Source organism: Furipterus horrens, unplaced genomic scaffold (genome assembly GCF_987537825.1).
Source record: "Furipterus horrens unplaced genomic scaffold, mFurHor1.1.pri manual_scaffold_1, whole genome shotgun sequence".
Classification (NCBI taxonomy): Eukaryota; Metazoa; Chordata; class Mammalia; order Chiroptera; family Furipteridae; genus Furipterus; species Furipterus horrens.
The window spans coordinates 54,001,880-54,022,444 of NW_028327171.1; the positions used below are offsets into that span (position 1 = coordinate 54,001,880).

Genomic DNA, 20,565 nt, shown 5'->3' on the forward strand with positions numbered 1-20,565 from the left:
AGAGACCCTGTGACATGATGTGATGCACCAGCATCTACGCAAAGAACAAAGAAGGGGACAAAGTTTATATCCCAGCAGGAAACCGACAACAAACAAAAGTAAAAGGTTGTGGAGAGTGGTTTTATTGCAGAGCATTTAAAAAGCTAATAAAATAAAGTAATATGACAGAGATGGAGGCTGTTTTTGAACGGATGGTTGGGGAAGGCCTTTGGGGAAAGTGATATTTTCACTGAAGGCCAAAAGACAAGAAAAGGCAGCCATGTTAAAAAAAAAAAAAAAAAAGATCAAGAAGGAAGAGCATCCAGGCAGAGGAAAGAAGAGAAATCCTGTGCCTCAAGAGAAAAGTGAAGAGGGGAAGAGAATAGGAGGCAGCCAGGAAGGGAGCGTGGGGCTGGTAGGGTCTGGGAAGTCTATGCAAGGGGTTTAGATTTCACTCTTCGTGAAATGGGAATCCAGAGGTATATTTTAAACAAAGGAGGAACAAGATGTAACTTACATTTGTAAGAGACTCTTGCAGATGGAGAGGATGGGACAAAAATAGCAGTGGAGAGGAAAGAGGGAGAGAGGCTGCTGGATCTATTTAAAAAGTAGTACAAGGCATGCATTTATAGAGTTGCAAATGGATTGGACAGGCACAGGCGTGCAGTGAGAAGGGGGAGAGGAATTTGGGGTTTGACCAACTGCGCAGACAATGGAGTCCTTGACTGAGATCAGGAAGACGGGAAGAGGTCTCGGCATGGAAATCCAGAATTCTGTAGTGGATGTGGTAGGTGAGATGCCAAGTGGTGATTCTGAATAGGCAGCTGGTGACCAAAACTGGGATGGGGGTTTAACAGTGGGAAATTGTAACCCATCCCACCATTTTTTTTTTCCCATTCTACCCTCCATTGTCCCTGCTATACACTCTTCATTTCTGTTCCTTACAGCCACTGCTTTGTTAGCCCTCATTATTCTTCCATAAATATTTTAATAACCTCCTAGCTAACCTTTCTGCTTTCAGTCTGTCCTTGCTTTCTCAATTTTCTTGATGTTGTTTCTGTAAGTGCTGACTCTAATAGTAGCTTGTAGGTAAACAGCATGATTGTATAAGAAGCCTAGGAACTAACTTCAAAAGATACAGATTCTGACCTTCAGGCATCCCAGCTCTGGGAGATTTGCTGACCTTCAACCATGGAGCCAGGATGACATGAAGCCAGGATGACTAAACCAGGATGATGCACACAGCCTGTCACTTGCCTTATTGGAGTGGACTGTGCTCATCTGCAGGTAGAGAACTTTTCAATGCCCTCCCTTGATCTCTTTGTTCTACTTCCTCTCTCCCTCCTATAAAAACCTCTGCCTCCACTGAGAGGTGGAAATAGGCTTTGAGACACGAGTCCCCCATCTTGCTGGGAGATGGGCTCTGAGACATGAGTCCCCCATCTTTCAGGTGGCCGGCACCTAAAAATAAACCACTCTCCTTTACATCAGCACCTGCCTCTCGAGTGTTGGCTTTCACAGTGGCAGGCAGCCAGACCTGAGTTCGGTTACAGAAGGGGAGGAAGAGGATACAGAGAGAAGAGGGTCCTGCAGCTTTCAGGTCAAGCTCACCAGGAGGAAGCGGAAGAAGTGACAGGGAAAGAAAACCCATGACAGTGGCCACAAAGGCCGAAGAGTGAGGGACCCAGAAATCACCAGGAGCTAGTGGCCAAGTGAGTTAAATCTCAACGAGGACAAAAATGACCCCTGGATTTAGCAAGTTGGAAGTCACCAGTAACCTCGACAGGAAGAGTCTTAGTGGGGTGGTGGGACATGGGCTTGTCACCTGTCTCCCTTTTTTCTTTAACCCTCTTCCTCCTGAGGATATCCGCACAGGCCAGAACTCTTGGAGACATCTGGAGCCCTGTCCCCCTCACCTCCACATCCTCACGCCCTGCAACGCTCTGCCTGCCAACTCTCTCCTCTCCACCTCCGCTTCTCCCCCTGTTCCAGCCTCGGTTCCGACATCACCACACCTTTCCTGGACTTAGAACTGTCCTTTACTGACCACATTGACTGGAGCCTCCTCTCCCCCAGTCTGTCCTCCAATGCTGCCTGAGTGATGGCTCTGAGATGCATATCTGACCTTGAGTCTCTAGTCCTGAAGCCTCCTAGACTCCCATCACCCCAGGATGATAGCTTCTGTCATGTGAAGCCTTGTCATGTCATCACCCTTGCCTCCTTTCCACCCTGGCACCTCCCAAAGTCTCCCCATTTGCCTCCCACTGACATCTTAGAGAGCTCCTTCCTCTTTCTATTTTCCCCCTTCTTATTAGTTTTTTGTTTTAAATCTTTCTCTTGTTTTTTCCTTTCTCTTTGTCAGGTTTCCCTGCCTCATCCTGCCCATCCTGTAGCTAAAGTGTAACCTCTTCCAAGAAGCCTTCCATGACTACTTCCCACCCTCTGGATACCTGGTTGTGGCCCACGGCCACTCACCTGCTGTACCGGCTCGATGGTCAGCTCCATGTAGTGACTGATGGCTGTCATTGTCCTGAGTGACTTGCAGTGTAATAGTGTTGTGAGAGGCACCCAATCCGAAGTCTTTCAAGCAGACACAGGGAGACAGAAAGGAGAATTCTTAAGTCAGGAGACATTTTCTAAAACAAGGTCCTATATTCTCCCCCAAAAAATCCCTAAAGTGTTTTTTTTTTTTTTTTTTTCCTGTTTTTTCTTTTATGGCACATCTTACTTTCTGCTTTCTATAAAATATATCTTATCTCTTTGAGGTCACAGTAGGTCGGTGGGTCCCAAACTTTGCTGCACAGTGGAATCACCAAGGCATCTTGGAAAACAAAACTGATGTTTAGCTCTTGACCCCTTCCTCCCAGACAGTCTGATTTAATGGGTATGGCTATGACCTGGAGAGTTTAAAAGCCTCGCAGATGACTCTAAAGTTTGGGAACCACTGCAGCAGGGGCTCAATAGATGCTTTTGTAAAGCAGCGGTTCTCAGATTGCAGTGGACATCAGAAGCACCCAGTGGACCAGCTTAGTAAAACACCCTGAGTTTAGGGTTTGGCAGAGCTGGGTGCATGTCTAATGACGTTGATCTGAGGACCACACTTTGAGAACCACTCCTGTTAAGGAAAGCTGAAGAGATTGCAAAGGCTCCACTGCCCCCCTCAGGACAACCAGATACACAGGGCTCTCGCCATATTTTAGCACCGCACTAGGATGTAATTTCATCATATTTCCTAGAATGGAATGAAAATAACCTCCCATGAGAGCCTTCATAGGAACTTGGATCTTTGGTCCAAGTACCTATATAAAAACCCCTATTCCTTTGGCCATACCCACCAGTCAGATTACATGTTATGTAGCATATAAACTAAAATATATATGAGTAAATTACTAAATAGCATAAGTGGACATTTGACTATTTCACCTACATTGCTAAAAATACAATGAAGTTTATTAAGTGTTCAAAAAACTTTAAAAAATAAGTTGTGGTTGGGAAGATGGAGGATCCTATTTATTCAGGGCCCCCTGGCACTGGGCGTGAACAATAGTTTTTCAGAGCGACCAAGTGGCCACGCTCAGAGGGTTGCGCCACCCCAGGCCTGCCTCTGTGTCCTCCACGTGCAAACACCAGGGGCCACGGTTTCGCAGCCTGTGAGGCCTTGCCTGGATCCTCACCTCCTTGCTGTCCTCCTCTTTCTCTGCACAGGTCAGAAGGGCTTGGGTGTCGGGGCTCTCTCTGGCTTCAGAGGCAAATCCCAAGGCCCTCCTTGTCTTGCTTTTCATCATGCAGCAAAGGAAAATGATCTGGGAAGTGGAGTTAAGGTCCGAGGAAGCAGAGAGTTTCAGCCACCCAGTGCTGCCTTCACCTCTGCACCCCAGCAAGCTTCCCACCCTGGGCTCTCCCTCCCCAGGGCCGGGAGGCCAGGGAGCTTATCTGAGGGCAGGGACAGGTCTGACTCCCTCTACTTTCCCCTCAGGGCCTTCCACCAGTAAGACCCTGCTTCTCCCAAGCGCTTAGGAAAACAACAGCATTTTAAAAACTTCTTTGAAGAGCTCTTACAGGGAGCATACTTGTAAGTAAGCTGAATAGTGACCCCTGCCCCCCAAATTCATACCCGTCTGGAAGCCCAGAATGGGACCTTATTTGGAAATAGGATCTTTGCTGATATAATTATTTAAAATGAAGTTATGCTGCATTAGGGTGGACCCTAAATCCCATGATAGAAGTCCTTATAAGAGGACAGGACACACAGAGGGACACAAAAGGAAGAAGGCCACATGAAGAGAAAGGCAGAAATTAAATTAAGCTGCCACAAACTGAGAAACTCCAGGAGCCAGCAGGAGCTGGAAGGGGAAAGAGTCTCCCCTAGAGCCTTTGGAGAGAGTGCACCCTCTCTGGATTTTTTCCTTCCATCACCATTTATCCCCATTTTACACTCTCCTACCTCCCCCAACCCATTCCCTAGCCAATTAGCATAATACATGGGAAAAGCATTTTCTGAACTATTTATGCTAAATCCACAGGTTTTTCATACACACACACACACACCATCTCCACCCACCACTGTCTGCACTTAGTTGCCCTTGAGGTCCTCATGCCAAGGTCACTGGTGTGTCAGCACATCACGCAGCACCGCAGGGGAACCAGGAAGGTGCTCACAGTCACTGATCAAGGGCAGCCCTGGTCACCTTTTATCTCTGCTTCCCCAACCCAGGCTCCAGTACCAAAGAGAGACCAGGGAATGATTACCCCTGCACAGCAGGTCAGCCTGCAACGCCCGCTGCCTTCCTGTGAGAAAGGCAAGGCCAAGTGGGGGAACACATGTTCACAGAAGGCAGGGACCAGCCTAGGTCAGGAGCAAAACAGACTGGAACCTAGTTCTTCTGATCCCAGGGCCAGAAACCATCACAGCCCCCTTTGCTGTTTCACAGAGCTCCAGCTAAGAGATAATTATTCTTATTAAAAAAAAAAAAAAAAAAAAAAAAAAAAAGAGTGCTTGCTTTGGCAGCACATATACTAAAATTGGAATGCTACAGAGAATATTAGCATGGCCCCTGCACAAGGATGACACGCAAATTCGTGAAACGCTCCATATTTTTAGAGAAGGGGGGTAAGAAGGGGAAGGGTCTAGTAAGGGAACATGTGTAAATGACCCATGGACATGGACGATAGGGTGGGGATTGACTGTGGGAGAAGGGGTGGGTGGGGTGGGGGGGAAGCAATGGGGAACAAAGTGGGACAACTGTAATAGAAAAACAATAAAAATAAATTAAATAAAATAGAAAGAAACAAACAAAATACAAAATTGCACATTGCAATTGTGTCTGCCTCCCCCTGCCTTCAAACCATCTCCCTGGCCACAGAGGGAAAGTTCCACCTAGCAAGGGGGAAGGAGGGCATGGCAAGGGCAGGGACGACATGAGACAGGCAGGCCAGTGCCCCGGGGCCTGGGCAGATACGGCGAGGTCCAGCGCAGCACGGCCGAGCGAGGTCAGGAACCAGGGGGTGGCTCGCAGCAGGTACTCAGGACACCGGTCATGGGCCACGATGGCTGACGCGTAGAGGAGGTCAGCTAGAGCCGACAGGAGCCGAGCCCACAGGTGGATGGAGGAAAACGTCTTACCCCGGCACTGGGCACAGAGAGGAGAGAGCTGGGCAGGGAGGAACACTGCCACCGCCCCCAGCTGTCTGAGAACTAAGACCCAGGGTCCCGGTGGCACAGCAGATTGGAGGGCAAACCCTCAACCCAAGACAAATTCCCTAGGGTGCACTTATCTTCCTGCCAAAGGGCTACCAGGCTTGAATGCCTTTAGTGATGGGGAGACCACTACCTCCTAATGTAGGAATAACAATATACTGATTGCTCTTAACATGCCAGGCACTGTGCAAAGTGTCTAACCCATGGATGGGAAGTGGTCTTCCCATAACCTCTTCCTGGTGCTTTTCTCTGAGATTGCAGAGAACAAGGCTGCTCTTTCTGCCCCAAGACAGACCTTCTGATCCCTACATCCATGAGCTTTCTTTATTCCAGGCTAAATCTCGTTGCTCATTAACAAGTGTTTGTTGGCACGTAAAGGCCCCAAGCTCCCGGAATACAGTGGGAACAACACACACAAGCCCCCTGCTCTCATGGGGCTGATGTTCTTCTATCTTGTTACCAAAGTAACAACTTATTAAATAATGGAAGGAGCTGATCTCAGGATGTGAAGCAGAGTGAGGGACTCAGCAGTGGGACTGGCCTGGGTTATCTGAGGTGGGGTGTTGTTCTGGGTTGAATTGTGTCCCTGCAAAAAAAAAACGTGTAAGTTCCAACCCCAGAGCCTGAGTGTGACCTTATTTAGAGATAAGGTCTTTGCAGATGATGCAGTTAAGGTGAGGTCACCAGGATGAGCCAGGATCTAATAGGATTATGTCCTTATAAAAAGGGGAAAGGTGGACACAGACACATACAGAGGGAAGGTCACGTGAAAACACCCGAACGGGGAGAATGCCATGGGGACACTGAAGTCAGGCTGCCACCAGCCAAGGAACTTCCAGAGGCTCAGAGAGAGGCCTGGAGCAGATCCTCCCCCAGCACCTTCAGCGGGAGTGTGGCCCTGCTGACACCTTGATATTGGACTTCTGACCTGAAGGACTATGAGATAGTACATTTCTGTTGTTCAAGGTTTGTGACACTTTGTTATGGCAGCGCTAGTAACTCATACAGGTGGTCAGAGCACTGCACCAGTTTCTTCTAAGATCCTCATGTGACCCAGTTTCCCAGCCTCCATGCCACCCTGGAGACCTGTCCCAGGGGTCACTGAAGGGAGAGCAGTGTTTCTTACTCTACTCTCCCTTGATCTGCGGATAGTACCTTTGCTGATGAGACCCTATGTCCTGTGAGGTTTCTGGCTGTCACAGCATAGGCTACAGCTTCCCACAAATGACCAACGGAGCACTGGACATTCTCAAATCCCGTTCTGGAACTGCTATCAAATGATGCTCTTGGGCAAGTGAATTTTTTTTTTTTTTTTTTTAGACTCAATGACAGGTCTGTTATGTTTCCGATGTTAGGCCTGGCCATTATTCCTTCAGCAAGGTCTCCCTGGAAGAGCATGTGTGCACACACCCATAATATCTTGCTCTTTCTTGCCTTGGTGGCTTTTCCGTGTGCTCTCCTCTTTCCCTCGCCTCTGCCCTCTCCAACCCCACCTTCCCTTCAGAGGCAAGCAAGGCACCCCCAGCACCCACCGGCCTGGCAGTGTGAACACTTGTCAGCCTCACTCCTCTGAACAGTGTGGGAGACTTCCCGTCTTCTGAAACCCCAAATGTTTGACGCTATATTTCTTAGAGCATTAAATTGTCCTGCTCTGCATTTCTGTGTCTTCCGCGGGGCTGTGAGCTTCCCAAGGGCAAGCACAGTGTCTCAACTCACATCTGCATCCCCCTGGGAGTGGCCAGCACGGGTCTCCCCTCACCGCAGACGCCTGGAAGACATCTGCCAATAAGATGCTCTTGAACACACAGAACCCCAGTAGCTCCATGATTCTATCCTCTCAAGCCTTCTCATTCCCTAATGGGATATTTGGTCCAACCCAGGTGGCTTTCCCCTGAGAGCCTGCTTTTCATTTCGTATAAGAAATGGAGAGGATGCAGTGGGCTCTCCTGTGAGAGGACTTCTTCTGGGCCAGGCACCTACACACCCCACCCCCACACACATGAGGTGATGCCATCCGTCTGTCCTGGTGACCTGGAGCTTTAACAATGCTCCCAGATGCCCTCAAACCTTCCCCAATGACCCACCACCCCAGCCCCAGCCCCAGCCTCACGATTCTGGAAAGTAAGGGGATCCGGGAAGCCCAGGAGCCGAAGGCAGCGATGCCACCCAGCAGGTAGCCAAAAATTTCCGTGTTGTCCTGTGGGAATAGGTGTTATACTCAGCACCCTGAGGAGACCTGTGCATCCCAGACCTGTGTTTTCCTGCTTTTAGTAGGCTCCTCCCAACAAAGGCTAACCCTGCTCACCCCCACCCCTGAGGCATTTGTTGGGGTCCTGAGATGGGAAGAGGACTTCACTCCTTCATCCCTGCAGCTAGCTCAGCATCACCTGCAGCAGTCTTCCCAGCAGCCTCCTCTGTGGCCCTTGGACAAGGCCTGGAGCCTTTGGGACAGCAGCCCAGAGGGCCCAGCAGGGGCCCATGCTCAGTGGCAGGATCAGGGCAAATACACTGGCCCTGAGCCGCTGCCTCCTCTTCCTCTCCTGGGAGCTGTGACCTGCAACAGACACCAAAATCCCATGTGGTTCCTGGGAACTCGGCAGGCTGGGAAGAACTGGTGTTGACCCAGCCCTGATGCCAGGACAGGTTCCCATGTTGATCTCCTGGCCATATCCTCCCAACCCTTAAAGTCTCTATGGTTGTGCCACCTCTATAAAGAAGTCTTTCCTCCCCATCCTCATCCCCTCTACACACACACACACACACACACATGACTGGTACTCTCTCCTTCCCTGGCCCTCTTATAACTTTTATGTTCAAAGCAGGGTAATATTTCCCTTATCACATATGTATCTGAGTGCACAGGGTCACCTCTCCTAGGCTGGAACCCTCTGTGGGCAGGCACTGTGCCCTGGCAGCTTCTACAGCCTCTTCAGGTCCTGGCACTGAGCAGAACTGGCATAAGCCTGGTGAATGCATCAGTGAGTGAACATGTGTGTGCTAGGACACAGGCTGAGCAGGACAAGGAGCATCATCTTTGAAAGGCCCCTTGGAATATAAGACCGACGCTCCTCTGAAAAATCCTAAGAACATTTCTCCTCTGGGCAGCACCGAGCAGCTGAGGGCACCTTATGTCACCCCACTGATACAGGCATCTCCTTTCGGACAAGGGTCCACGCACACTGCTGCTCCTTCTCAAGAACGCCCCCATCCCACATACTTGACTGCTCACCCCATCTCAGTTGCCTAGAGCCCCCGCTCTGCTTGGTATGGCCCATGCCCGTTCCTGGCACCCATTTCTGGAAGCTGTAGGGTTTCATGGCCCACCCCACCCCTACCTCCCACCACCATCAGACTTGTACACTGAGATATCGCTGTTCACCCCCAAAGCCAGACACCATCTCTCTTTCTGGCCTTTGCTCACATGGTTCTTTTCACCTGGAATGCTCTTCCCTGCAGTCCCATTTCCAACGTCACCCCCTTCCCTGACACCTGGTGCCCACTGTGGTTGTTTGTGCAGCTCCTCACTAGAAGCTCTAAGGATTGCTTAGGGCCCTGTCTCCCTCCTCTGGCTCATTCTTTTGTCTGATCTGTGCCTTGCAGAGCTCCAGCTCAGGCAGGACAAAGCTCAGGCACTCAGTGTGCTGACGAATGACAGCATGAATGAAGACAGGAAGAGATGGCCACACTCACCTGAATTAGGCTTGAATCGGGAGCTGCAGACCGGGAAGAGAATGAACACAAAGTTCATCAAGTCAACAGCTGCTAGGTAGGCACCAGTGAATACCTGGGAGCAAATGGAGACAGTCTTAATGTTCAAACATTTCCCAGCAACTACAGCACCTCTCATCCTGGATCTCCTCTACCACATGTGTTCCACTGACCAGTGCTCCCAGGGATGCCTCCCAAACCCAAGAACAGTCGAGAGCACCTCCATTTGACCAATAAGGAGGTGGAGTGGGTGCTTATTAAATGATTCATCTCAAGTAATGAAACTGCCCATCAGTAGAGATAGGCCAGGAACCCAGCCCTACGCTTCCTATTCCACACTCTCTCCACCGCATTGTGTCATCTCTGCTGTGTAACGGTGGCCCAGCCACTGGCCTCTGGGCCTCAGTTTCCTCATCTGCAAAACAGGGTTAATAACAGTACCTCCCTTACCATGTAAGCAGATTACACAGGTCAATACATGGAAAGTGCTTAGCCCAGTCCCTGGAGGAAAGTAAAATATACCCACCTATAAAGGCACTAGCTCCTAGGACGGTATGGTTAGTGCTAAGAGCATGCCTTTTGGGGTCTGACTCCTGGCACTGCAACTGACTAGACGGTGACCTTGGAGGAGTTATTTAACCTCTCTGTGCATCAGTTTCCACATGTGTGAAACAAAGATAAGAGTATTCATGTCATAGAATGATCTGAGGATCAAATGAGTTAATACGTAAAAAGCCCTTAGTGCTAAGTAGGGAGTGAAGTATTTAATAAATGTCAGCTATTATGATTGGACTTGAGCTGGGCTTCATTATTTTCTATCACCCAATGAGAACAGGCACCCAAAATGAAAGGTGATCTGTTTCTAAGACAATACTCCTCAAAGCAGGGGTGAAAATTCTCCCAATCTGTGTCCTGATTACTAAGCTACCCTCCTGAATGTCCAGCTGGGTGGGTGAAAGGTCAGGACCAGCCCTATGAGGTGGCCCTGCAGGGGAGCCCACAGGTTTTCCTTGAGATAACTGTTTTGGAATAGGACCCTCTTATGCATGTTTGTTTGAGGGCCTAGACTTTGGGAAAACTTAAAACTGCTTCTCATCACCACCTGGGAAATGATCCAGGCACCCCTGCATGAGCTGGGGCTGCGCCTGGGCTCTAAAAACAACAGCACCAACAATCACTATTTATTGAGCATCTACTATGTGCCAGCTGCTGTTTTAAGTAATGTGGATAGTGAAGACAAATTTCTGCCCCTGTGGAACTGACGTTCTAGTAGGGGTTAAACACAATAAGCAATAAACACACTAAGTAAGTAAAGCAGATGGTGTGTTGGGGATAAACTATGGAAAAAAAATAAAGCAGTGTGAGGGTGTTTGTGGTAGAGGTAAGGGGCGGTCATGAGAGGCCTTAATGAGAAGGTGGCTTCTGAGCTAAGACTTGAAGGAGGTGATCAGTGAGCCACATGGCTGTCCAGACAAGCACACGGGAGGGGGACAAAGAGACCACCTAGAAGACAAGCCCCAAGGCAGATTGTGCCTTGCATGGAGAGGGAACAAGACATGGGCCGTGGTCACCTATAAGCTTGACACACCTGGATTGTGAGCTGTCTGGCCAGAATCGCGCCGACTGTGTCGCACAGGCTGGTCAGGAGGCAGCATGCAGCACAAAGTGCCGACTGGTCCTCTCTGGATTTCTTTGTACATCTCAGATAGAGAAGCCTGTGGGGACAGATAGGGGTGTGGACAAAACATGAGAGCTATAAGTTTGGGCTCCCAAAGCAAGAATCTGAAAAAAGGCAATTGTGACTGTGTGTCCTTTCGAAGCACCTTCTCTCCCAGGTATTCAGCACTGTTTTTGAATTTAGCTTAACAGATTGGAAAAGAAAGGGTCAAAAGGCTCCCAGACCCGCCTCTCTAATGAAGAGGAATTTCTTTCCTCCTATAAATCTGGCCAACTCAAGTTCATGACCACCTTTCAGTGCTGACAAATCAGCTGTCAGGTTTCATTTCATGAAAGGAAACAGGAGGGTTATAAAAGTAACCCAATCATTGCCGTTTACTGCAGAGCAGAATTAACTGCCTAAATTTAAAAAGGCAACTTGTTTCTTTGAAATTAAAGTGAAATCCTTCTAGTCCATCTGTATAATGGAGTGGCCAGGCTCTTGCCGGCCTATATCCAAGCTGATTTCATTCTGGGTGCACATCGATGCCATGGAATTCTGGGCTAACCTCTCCCTAAGGCCCCTGCCAAGACTTGCTGGGTTATCTCCCTATTGCCTCCACCCTCTCCTTCCCACACAAGCTCAGGAAGGCAGAACATGCTGGAAGGGGCTAGAGGTCTCTGTCAGCATCACTGATTGGATCTCAGAAACACTTTGTTCTAGATAGTTCCCCGCTACAAGGCACAACTGCAGCTCTGGTTTCATTCCTTCATCCTTACAACTCACAGGGTGGCACTTACTCCACATCCATAGGGCCATTTGGCCGTTTCTGAGCTTCAGCCCTTGGGAATAAGGGATGAGGATGGAAGATATGAGGTTCCCAAACAGCCCCTGACCTGCCAGGGGAAGCCTGAAGCTCACAGTAGGAAGATCAACCTTTAATTGGGTTCCTGGGCTCCTGAAACGGGTTCAAATTCTAGAAGTGAAGACTCTAAATTAGAAACTTTCTGAGTGAGACCCAGATTAGAGAAAATTGATCTCAAACCTCCCATTTGAAAGTGGAGAAAACTGAGGCTTATGGTGAAAGGGGAGTTAACGGTGGGGCTCCTAGCTTGATGGAGGCTTCGTTCTGTAGGTACGCTGCTGCTATGTAGCCATTTTCCAGCTCTCAGGGGTTAGGGATGCCGGGCTGACCCTAACCCAGCCCACACAGTTTGGAGGAGATACAATCCCTAAAGATAAATGAAGGTTCAGGGATGGCAAAGTCCTAAAAACAGTGTGTCCAGACCTGAGGCAGGTGAGAAAGCAGAGGCTCTGCTCTCTGACTGGCTGGGCATTCCTGAAAATTACTTAATTCTCGCCAAACCTTGGTTTCCAGGTTGGTGAAATGTCTGCTAATGCAGACCTCAGCGGGTGGCTATGAGGAACAAATGAAGTAATGTACGCAGCAGGTGCCTCCTAAGTTTCCATCCTCTGGTCTGGCTAGTTTAATCCTCACAGGCCTGCCCTCTTCTAATAGGATCTGGGGTCTTGGTTCTTCCCATTCACTCAAGCAAGTTAGTTAACCTCTCAGAACCTGGGGCTTCCTGATCTAAATGGGGGTAATTACAGTCCCTACCTCCTGGGTTGTGGCAGGGATTACATGAGTTAATGAATGCAACACTAGTGTCTTTTTAGCCCTCTCCAGTGACTGAGTGGTGAGGCTGAGAATCTGTAACACTGTCAAACGTCTGAGAGGGACCTTCACCAAGTGCCCAAGGTGAGGTAGTGCTAGCCTCCTGGGGGTGCCAGTCCTTTCACCTCTGCCAGGATACACCTGGGTGGTATGATCCACCGAACTTTAGCCACGCTTCACCCTTAGAGCCCAGTTATGGTGACCCTTGACCAAACCACTCTGTGACCAGAGACTGATCATCCATTCCCCATTTCCCAGCTAAGAAGGCCTGGGGAAATTGAGGCCAGAAACACCAAGAGACTTGTTCAAGGTCCTTGCTCTCTCCCAAGTGTTGATGGCAGAGCTGAAACAATAGTAATGATGTTTAATGAGCACTTAACTAAGCATTAGATCAGTGCTAACTTTTAATTCTCCCCCTTTCAGTCCTATGAGATGTCATCCCCATTTACATGAGGACAATGAGGCCCAGAGGTTTTATAGCCTGCCCAGCTCACATATCTAGTCAATGAGGAAAGGGTGACAATAGAACCAGGGCCCTGTCCACTGCACCACCGAGCCTCCGCCTGTGGCCCACAGCCCAGCCTCCCTGTGCGTGTTATCCGGAAAGAAATATCCGACTTCAGTCTACAGCGAAATGTTAGTTTCGATCTTGGAACTGTTCTGCTCCCTTCCCTCTAGGTTTCTAACAGGGGATTGCTGGGGAGGGAGGGGGCGGTAAAGGGTAGTGTCCCATTCTCCGCCGTTCCCTGCAGCCGACCCGCCCCCACCCTGGCGCCGCCCGGTCCCGGTCCCGGTCCCCATTACAATGCGTGGGCGGCGATCCAGCAGCAGCAGGCGCAGATCCATATTCCGAAGGAGATGCAGACGCGGTGGTGGGCGAAGCAGCGGTCCAGGTAGTCCCAGTCCCAAAGCGCGGGCGCAGGCGCACAGCTGGGTGCCTCCCCCATGGCAGGCTCGGCTACGCCGGCCCAGGGCCAGAGCCTCCCGCGTGCCCGGGACCCGCACGGAGTCCCCGGGCGCTGCCGCCCCTCGCCCCTTCTCTGGGTTAGGTTCCGCTGCGACAGCCCTGCCGAGCTCCCCGACCGCGGGCGGGAGAAGGGCAAGTCCAGCTCTGCGCTCCCAGGAGCTGGCGGCGGCAGCGGCTGCCAAGACTTGAGGTTAAAGTTTCCGGGACCAGGAGCTTCCCCACCCCTCGCGCTATTGTCGGGGGTCCGCGGGCCCGAGGCCGCCCCCCAGCGGCGGGAGCCGGGAGCAGCCTCCGCACAAAGGCTGCGGCCCCCGCCCGGTGGCCGCAGCGACGTACCCCCTCGCTGTCACCCACTCCCCAAACCCGCGGTGTGAGCATAATATAGTGACCTGCCGGGTCACTGTAAGGCACTTAGTCAGTTCATCAAACCACCACATTTTCTGGGCCAAACAACGCATACTTCGCGCCTGGCGAAGCTCCTGGGTGCCGGGGATCCCGAGGTGATGGAGCCTGGTCCTGATAGTTAAAAGGGTACAATACAAAGGTGTGTTGGGAGGTCGGGAGGGAGGAGACAAACGCGTTGTGAACAAATGCCTCTCCATCTTCTCTCACTCTTTTCTGAAGCTGGAATGGCACCCTCCGCCCCACTCCGTCTCCCAAGCCAGGCTTCCTAGACTGCTGCCCCAGCAGCCAAGGTGCCCCTTTCCATCCAGCCACACTTGAGGTACACAGGACTGTTTTTCTTGAAAACAAACTATTATCATAATGCTTAAATTTCCTGTTGATTTTAGTAAGTTTTCTTAAAGAACATGCCTGTGTTTTTTTTTTTTCATTTGTAAAAATAGCAGCTTTATTAAGAGCTTCTTCATATACCATAAAAGTAACCCTTCTATTTATGTTTTTAAAAGATTTAAAAATTTTTATTTTTAGAGAGAAGGGAAGGGAGGGAGAATGAGAGGGAGGAGACACATTGATTGGTTGCCTCTCGCACCCAACCAGGGACCTGGCCTGCAAGTTTGTGCCCTGGACCTGGAATCCAGCGGGTGACCCTTCCATCCGTGGGAAGATGCCCAAAGGACCAGAGCCACACCAGTCAGGGCAAAGGATGCCTTTTCAACCATTTTCAATGTTGTTTGGAAGTTGCTGTCCAGAGTTACTCTAACTTTGATCCATGAACACAGGTTTTATAAGCCATGGTAACTGGAGAATTTCCAGCTAGGAAAGGCTAAAAGGCTTGGGGGATGGAGACATTTGAGACTGGGGCTGCTGTCGTCCTGTGGTACATTAATGGGTAATTTCTGGAATCCTAGTACCCTAGTGATGCAAGGTTAAATAAGTTTAACTAGGTTTCTTTACCATATAACTTTTAATGCGCTCGGGTATAACTTGTGAGCCTGTGAGAAGAAGATAAAGTACCTGACATTTTCCAAATTCATGGTATACCAGAGTTCTGTAGATCATGGATTAGGCAACACTGTTCTAGGGCCTATAGTGAGGCAAGAACTAAAAAGAAAAACAAACAAAAAAGAGCTATAAGTTTATTTACAAAAATAATCATTTTCAGATTGTGATTATTTTTCTATAAAATTTAAGAAAACCAATTAAAAAACTATATGGCCAGCTACAAAATTAATAGTTTTACAGTACATCAGCAAAACTAGTTAAAAATAAAGTAAGATAATGTATATAAATACTATTAAAAATATAAAATTCCTAGCAATAAAATTAATAAGAAATGTACTTAATCTATATGGAGAAAACCAAAGCCCTGGCCGAGTGGATCAGTTGGTTGGAGCATCATCCTATACACCAAAAGGTCCTCAGCTCGCCCTGGTCAGGGCACATATCCTGGTCTCTGGTTCAATCCCGTCAGGGCGCAAACGGGAGGCAACCAGTCAGAGCTTCCCCCTCACACCCATGCCTCTCTCCCTCTTTCCTTCCCTCCCTCTCTCTCTTCCTCCCTAAACATATCCTCGGGTGAGGATTAAAAGAAAGAAAATAAGAAAAAAGTGTTCATTCTTGAAGAACAGAGAAGAACAAATGAGAAGCATTTTCAAGGTTGTTGTGAAAATGTTAATTTCTCAAATAAAATTCACCCTTTTAAAGTATACAATTCAGTTGTTTTTAATATATCCATGGAATTGTGCGACCACTGCTGGTATCTAATTTTATAACATTTTCCTCACCTGCCAAAAAAACCAGGATGAGAAGCAGTTACTGTCCACTCCCATCAGCATTCCCAGCCCTGGGCAACCACAAACCTCCCTTTGGGTCTATGGATTTACCTATGCTGAACATTCCTTATAAATGGAATTATCCAATAGGTAACCTTTTTGTGACTCACTTCCTTCACTTAGCATTAATTATTAAACTTTCATCTATGCTGTGGCTTCTATCAGCACTTCATTCCGTTTTATAGCTGGATAATAATCCATTGTATGGAGATAGCACACTTTATTTATCCATTTATCAGTTGATGGACATTCAGGTTGTTTTCACTTTTTGGCTACTACGACTAATGCTGCTGTGAATATTCATGTACAAGTTTTTGTGTGGACATGGGTTTTCAGTTCTCTTGGGCATACACCTAGGAGTGGACTTGCTGGGTCCCATGGTGACTCTGTGTAAGGTTTTGAGGAACTGACTGTTTTCTCAATGGCTTATTCATTTAAAAAAGTTATGGCCACTCACAGGAGAAATGAAACACTGTGTCAGGCATTGTGCTGTGAACTGGGGACACGTTGTTGAGAAAGACAGACAAGGTCCCTACCTTTGTGGAGCTTACAGTTAGTTCAGTGGAGGAGAGAGACATTAAATAAGCAATCAAACAAGTAAAGGTAAAATTAAAATGTGTTACTAAACAAAAGGGGCCAAAATTAACATAATAAAATGATTATGATTAAGTGGTATAAAATGAATGTGAACTAAGACAAGATTAAAGGGTTAAATTAAAAGGGAAAATATATATAACCCAAGTTTCTCATAATCAGTAAACAATAAATACCTACAATCCAAAATCCCCATCCTCTGGAATTCACACTCTACCTCCTGGCAGCTGTGTCTTGTGTCAAAAAACTAATCCTCTCTGCACTTGGGTGTTCTTACCTATTAAGTGAGGATGATAGTACCTGCCTTAGAGTTACTGTGATTACTAGAAATCCTGCAGATAGAACACCTGGCCCAGGTCATTGGGAGAAATCATTGTTATTGCCTTTCCTAGGAAGAGCTTTAGAGCCAATTCAAAAGAAAATGGTTCCAAAAAATGTGAGGAGGAAGGTCAGCTAATGGTGGAGGCACGGAGTTCTCGGTTCTCTTCTCTACCAGATGCCAGAAGCATCTGGTCTTCTGGCTTTAAATACTCTCCCTGTCCCTGTGCTGCCCAAATGAGTATCTCCAGGTCACAATCCCACCCACAAACTTTAGACTCACGTGTGCAGCTGCCTACTCGACATTTCCTCTTGCATGTCTGATTGAACATGTCTAAAGCCAAACTCAGAGATACTCCATGGACAGCCTTCCCTCTGCAGGCTGACTGGCTGCCCTGGTCCTGTGGAGGCACGAGCCCCTGTGACCACACTCCTCCTCTGGTAGGACACCTCTCCAGGCTTGAGGAGCATTGTCTTTCTACCAGGCTGTGAGCATCCTGCAGCCAGAGTTGTTCAGTTCATACCTATATCCCCAGCTCCTAGCTCGGTCCCTGATACATAATAAGAAAATATTTACTGAATGAATAAGTTGATTTTTAAACAGTTCATACAAATCTGTTATGTACTATAGTAGGAGCACATTTACAATGCTTTGGTGACACCTAACATTGTGTGTGTGGAGTGCTGCGGAAGGAGCTGGGCTTTGGGGAATGTTTGCTTTTGGCAACGAGGCCATGGCACCAGCCCTGCAAAGGGCCTCCTGGAGGTGGGAGGAGTGTGGCCGCCAGCAAACCACAGAGGGTAGGAGGTGAGGTGAGAGAGGCAGTGGGCAGCCTGGGCAGGAGGCTGCCAGGACCTCACCCTGCAAGGAACACTTAAGATTAGGTAGTGTAACCCCTCCCAAATTGTCCCAGTACCTTCCGGAGGGCTCTTCACAGGGTCAGTCCTCAGGAAGTGAATCAGTTCCTTTACCAGGCTCCCCAGCCCAGAAGCTAATTATTTTTGGCCAAGGTCCTGAGTTTGCTGAAAAGAAAAACAGGCAGATCATAACACATGTTCTCCCCCGAAATGGGCATTTCCTGTTGGCAGAGGCACTGAACCCACAGGCATTGTCCTGAAAAAGGGTGGGCCACAGCAATGTGGGTCGTCCTGCGAGTGGGCAGCCGGTGGTGGCCATGAATCCCAGCCACGTGGGGGGACAGAGGCCAGCAGCTCAACAGCTTTCTCTTCTGAGGACATGTTGTCTCTTCCCAATGTTCATGTAAAATGCATCATTGAGAGGCAGGGCTCATGGATACTCCTCAGACAATGAATTAAAAAAAACTCCCATCAGTTTGATTTACGTGCTATAAATGTAGAGACATCAATTCTGAGAGTGCATTTTGAAAAAAATGGCATTTTCAGATCTTAATCCTATTGTAGATATGCTGGAGTGTCATGATTAAAGCAGGTGGTAGGACTGTTAGGGTCCTGGGTTCTATTTAAGACTCTGTCATCTGGCCCTGGCCAGTGTGACTTAATTGGTTGGAGTGTCGTCCAGTAACCGTAGAGTTGCAGGTTCAATTCCTAGTCAGGGCATGAACCTAGGTTGTGGGCTCAGTCCCTGGTCTTCTGGGAGTATGTGGGAGGCAACTGATCAATGCTTCTCTCTCACATTGATGTTTCTCTCTCTCCCTTCCTCTCCTCTAAAAGCAATGAAAAAAAAAATAAGTCCTTGGGTGAGGATTAAAAAAATTTTTTTTAAACAGTCATCAACACACTGCATGATCTTATGAAGTTTTTTTTACTTTTTTCCCATCATGTTCCTCATTGATAACATCTGATTGCTGAGTCACTTCATGATGCTCAGAAGCTAGGAAAGAACTAATGGAGTGAACAGCTGTACAACAAGGAAAGTCCTACCTTTTTAAAGAGGTAAATTTCTATGAATGCTGTCTAATAGCAAGGCAACTCACTTTTTAAAGAGCCAACTAAATAGAATGCAGCTCTTAAGATATTTGCATTGAAATGATTATTGAAGACAAATGTAAGTTCTCACTGCAGTTTACAATTCAGAAAGAAACCAGCATCCTACCAAGTTCCTACATGCCAATATGAGAGCTGGATAACCCCATGTCCCAAAAGTCAGCAAAGGCAGAGTAGTAGACAGAAGCTACACTTCTGTTCATTGTGGTCACCATTTGATTCTAGTCTTCCAGTTCAATTCTTCCTGTTCTTCTGGATGACTCTGAGCCCTTGTGATAGTATTTAATTCTCTTATGATCTCACACTCCCCCATTTTTTCAGTTTGAAAAATTTCAAAACCATAGAAAAGGTGAAATTGGAATTCACCAGTTGAACACAACAGATGAATAGTGGAAATTATTAAGGATGGAAATTTTGAATGAATTTCCTTGCTTCTCCACGGACTGAAGAGGGGGAAGGGCTATGGAAACAAGGTGGCATTAAGTAGATTCCTGGCTTGCTGTCAAATTTTCCACTTTACCCACCAAGAAAACACGTTGTTATTGGCTTCTTGGCAGAACTTTAACTTCCACCTAATTTCCTGAAATGTAAACAGATGACAGATATATAGCAGGTTATACTTTAAGTGGGTTGTACATTCCTTGTAAAGAAAAGTGCTGGGGGGAAATGTCAAAACAATAAAGTAATAATTGCAATTTGTAAGTACTATGCTCCACAAGGGTAGGAATACTTTTTAAAAAACTGTAAGGGAGGCTTAACAAAACATTCTGGGCAGAAGCAAAGGTGAAAATAGAAATTTTCATTTCAGGGTGTCCTAGTTTGGGTTCCTCAGACTAAGCAAAGGGCTTTGGTTCAGTTAGTTAACTTGGGAGATAATTCCGTGAAGCAGAAGTGGGGGAGTGAAGAAAGACAGGGAAAAGGGAGAAAGGCAACGAAGGTGAGTTAATGATAGTTTTAGCTGCGGGCAAGTGGGGCTCACTTCCACTTAGGATCTCGTGAGGAACATGTAGGATCTATGCACTGAGTGATGGGGAAGCTGGGGTACTTACTAACCAGACCCCATTCCTCACCGTGTGAGGGTTGCTCTGGGGGCGTGAATCCCCAGCCCTTGTAGGCAGCCCTGTGTGCAGGCTGAGCAAGTTTCTGAGGGGCAGGAGAGCAGAAGACAGCGGGCTTGTGTTGGAAAGCTGCCCAGAGGGCTGCAGGTGAACTGCAAGTAGGCTAAGGGATATGGGGCTGGGTGGGGCATCTACACAGACGTCTCTTACCAGTAATAGTCGTCGGAGAGATAATCCTCACAACTGTTCCTCATTCATGTCCATGAATCAAAGGTAGACATCCAGAAATAAGGCCTCACATTTACGTTAGATTTCCAACAAGGGCGCCAAAAACAATTCAATGGGGAAAGACTAGTCTTTTCAACGAAGTGTTGGGACTACTGGATATCCACAAGCAAAAGAATGAAGCCGGCCCATTCCCTACCTCACACCATATACAAAAATTAACTCAAAATGGACCAGAGACCTAAATGTAAGACCTAAAACTATAAAACTCTTAGAAGAAAATACAGGGGTAAATCTTAGTAATCCTGGATATGGCAATAGTTTTTAAAATATAACAACAAAAGAACAAGCAACCAAATTAAAAACAGATAAACTTGGACTTCATCAACATTAAAAGTATGCTTCAAGGACATTATCAAGAAAATGAAAAGACAACCTTTGAATGGCAGAAAGTATTTGCAAGTTGTTTTTGTTTTTTTAATCTGAC

General features: G+C 47.7%; 1 protein-coding gene, 1 long non-coding RNA gene and 1 other non-coding gene across 3 annotated transcripts in view; 2 read left to right on the forward strand and 1 right to left on the reverse strand.

Annotated features, from left to right (window-relative positions):
• The window catches only part of TMEM44 (transmembrane protein 44), a 33,059-nt gene extending 19,135 nt beyond the window's left edge, over positions 1–13,924 (reverse strand). Inside the window, exons 1-8 of the mRNA XM_090275535.1 lie at positions 13,522–13,924; positions 10,974–11,100; positions 9,368–9,461; positions 8,065–8,231; positions 7,788–7,874; positions 5,439–5,609; positions 3,642–3,782; positions 2,455–2,559 (exon numbers count right to left, since the gene is read on the reverse strand). Coding sequence (XP_090131661.1) covers positions 2,455–2,559; positions 3,642–3,782; positions 5,439–5,609; positions 7,788–7,874; positions 8,065–8,231; positions 9,368–9,461; positions 10,974–11,100; positions 13,522–13,664 — 1,035 coding nt within the window. The 5' untranslated portion in view covers positions 13,665–13,924. The remainder of the gene's footprint in view (positions 1–2,454; positions 2,560–3,641; positions 3,783–5,438; positions 5,610–7,787; positions 7,875–8,064; positions 8,232–9,367; positions 9,462–10,973; positions 11,101–13,521) is intronic.
• LOC150021118 (uncharacterized) lies at positions 305–4,957 on the forward strand. The gene is made up of 3 exons (XR_016510672.1): positions 305–766; positions 1,121–1,266; positions 2,342–4,957. It is a non-coding gene; the product is annotated as an uncharacterized LOC150021118 (long non-coding RNA).
• LOC150021119 (U6 spliceosomal RNA) lies at positions 4,972–5,078 on the forward strand. The gene has a single exon (XR_016513926.1). It is a non-coding gene; the product is annotated as a U6 spliceosomal RNA (small nuclear RNA).
• Positions 13,925–20,565: the final 6,641 nt, after the last annotated feature.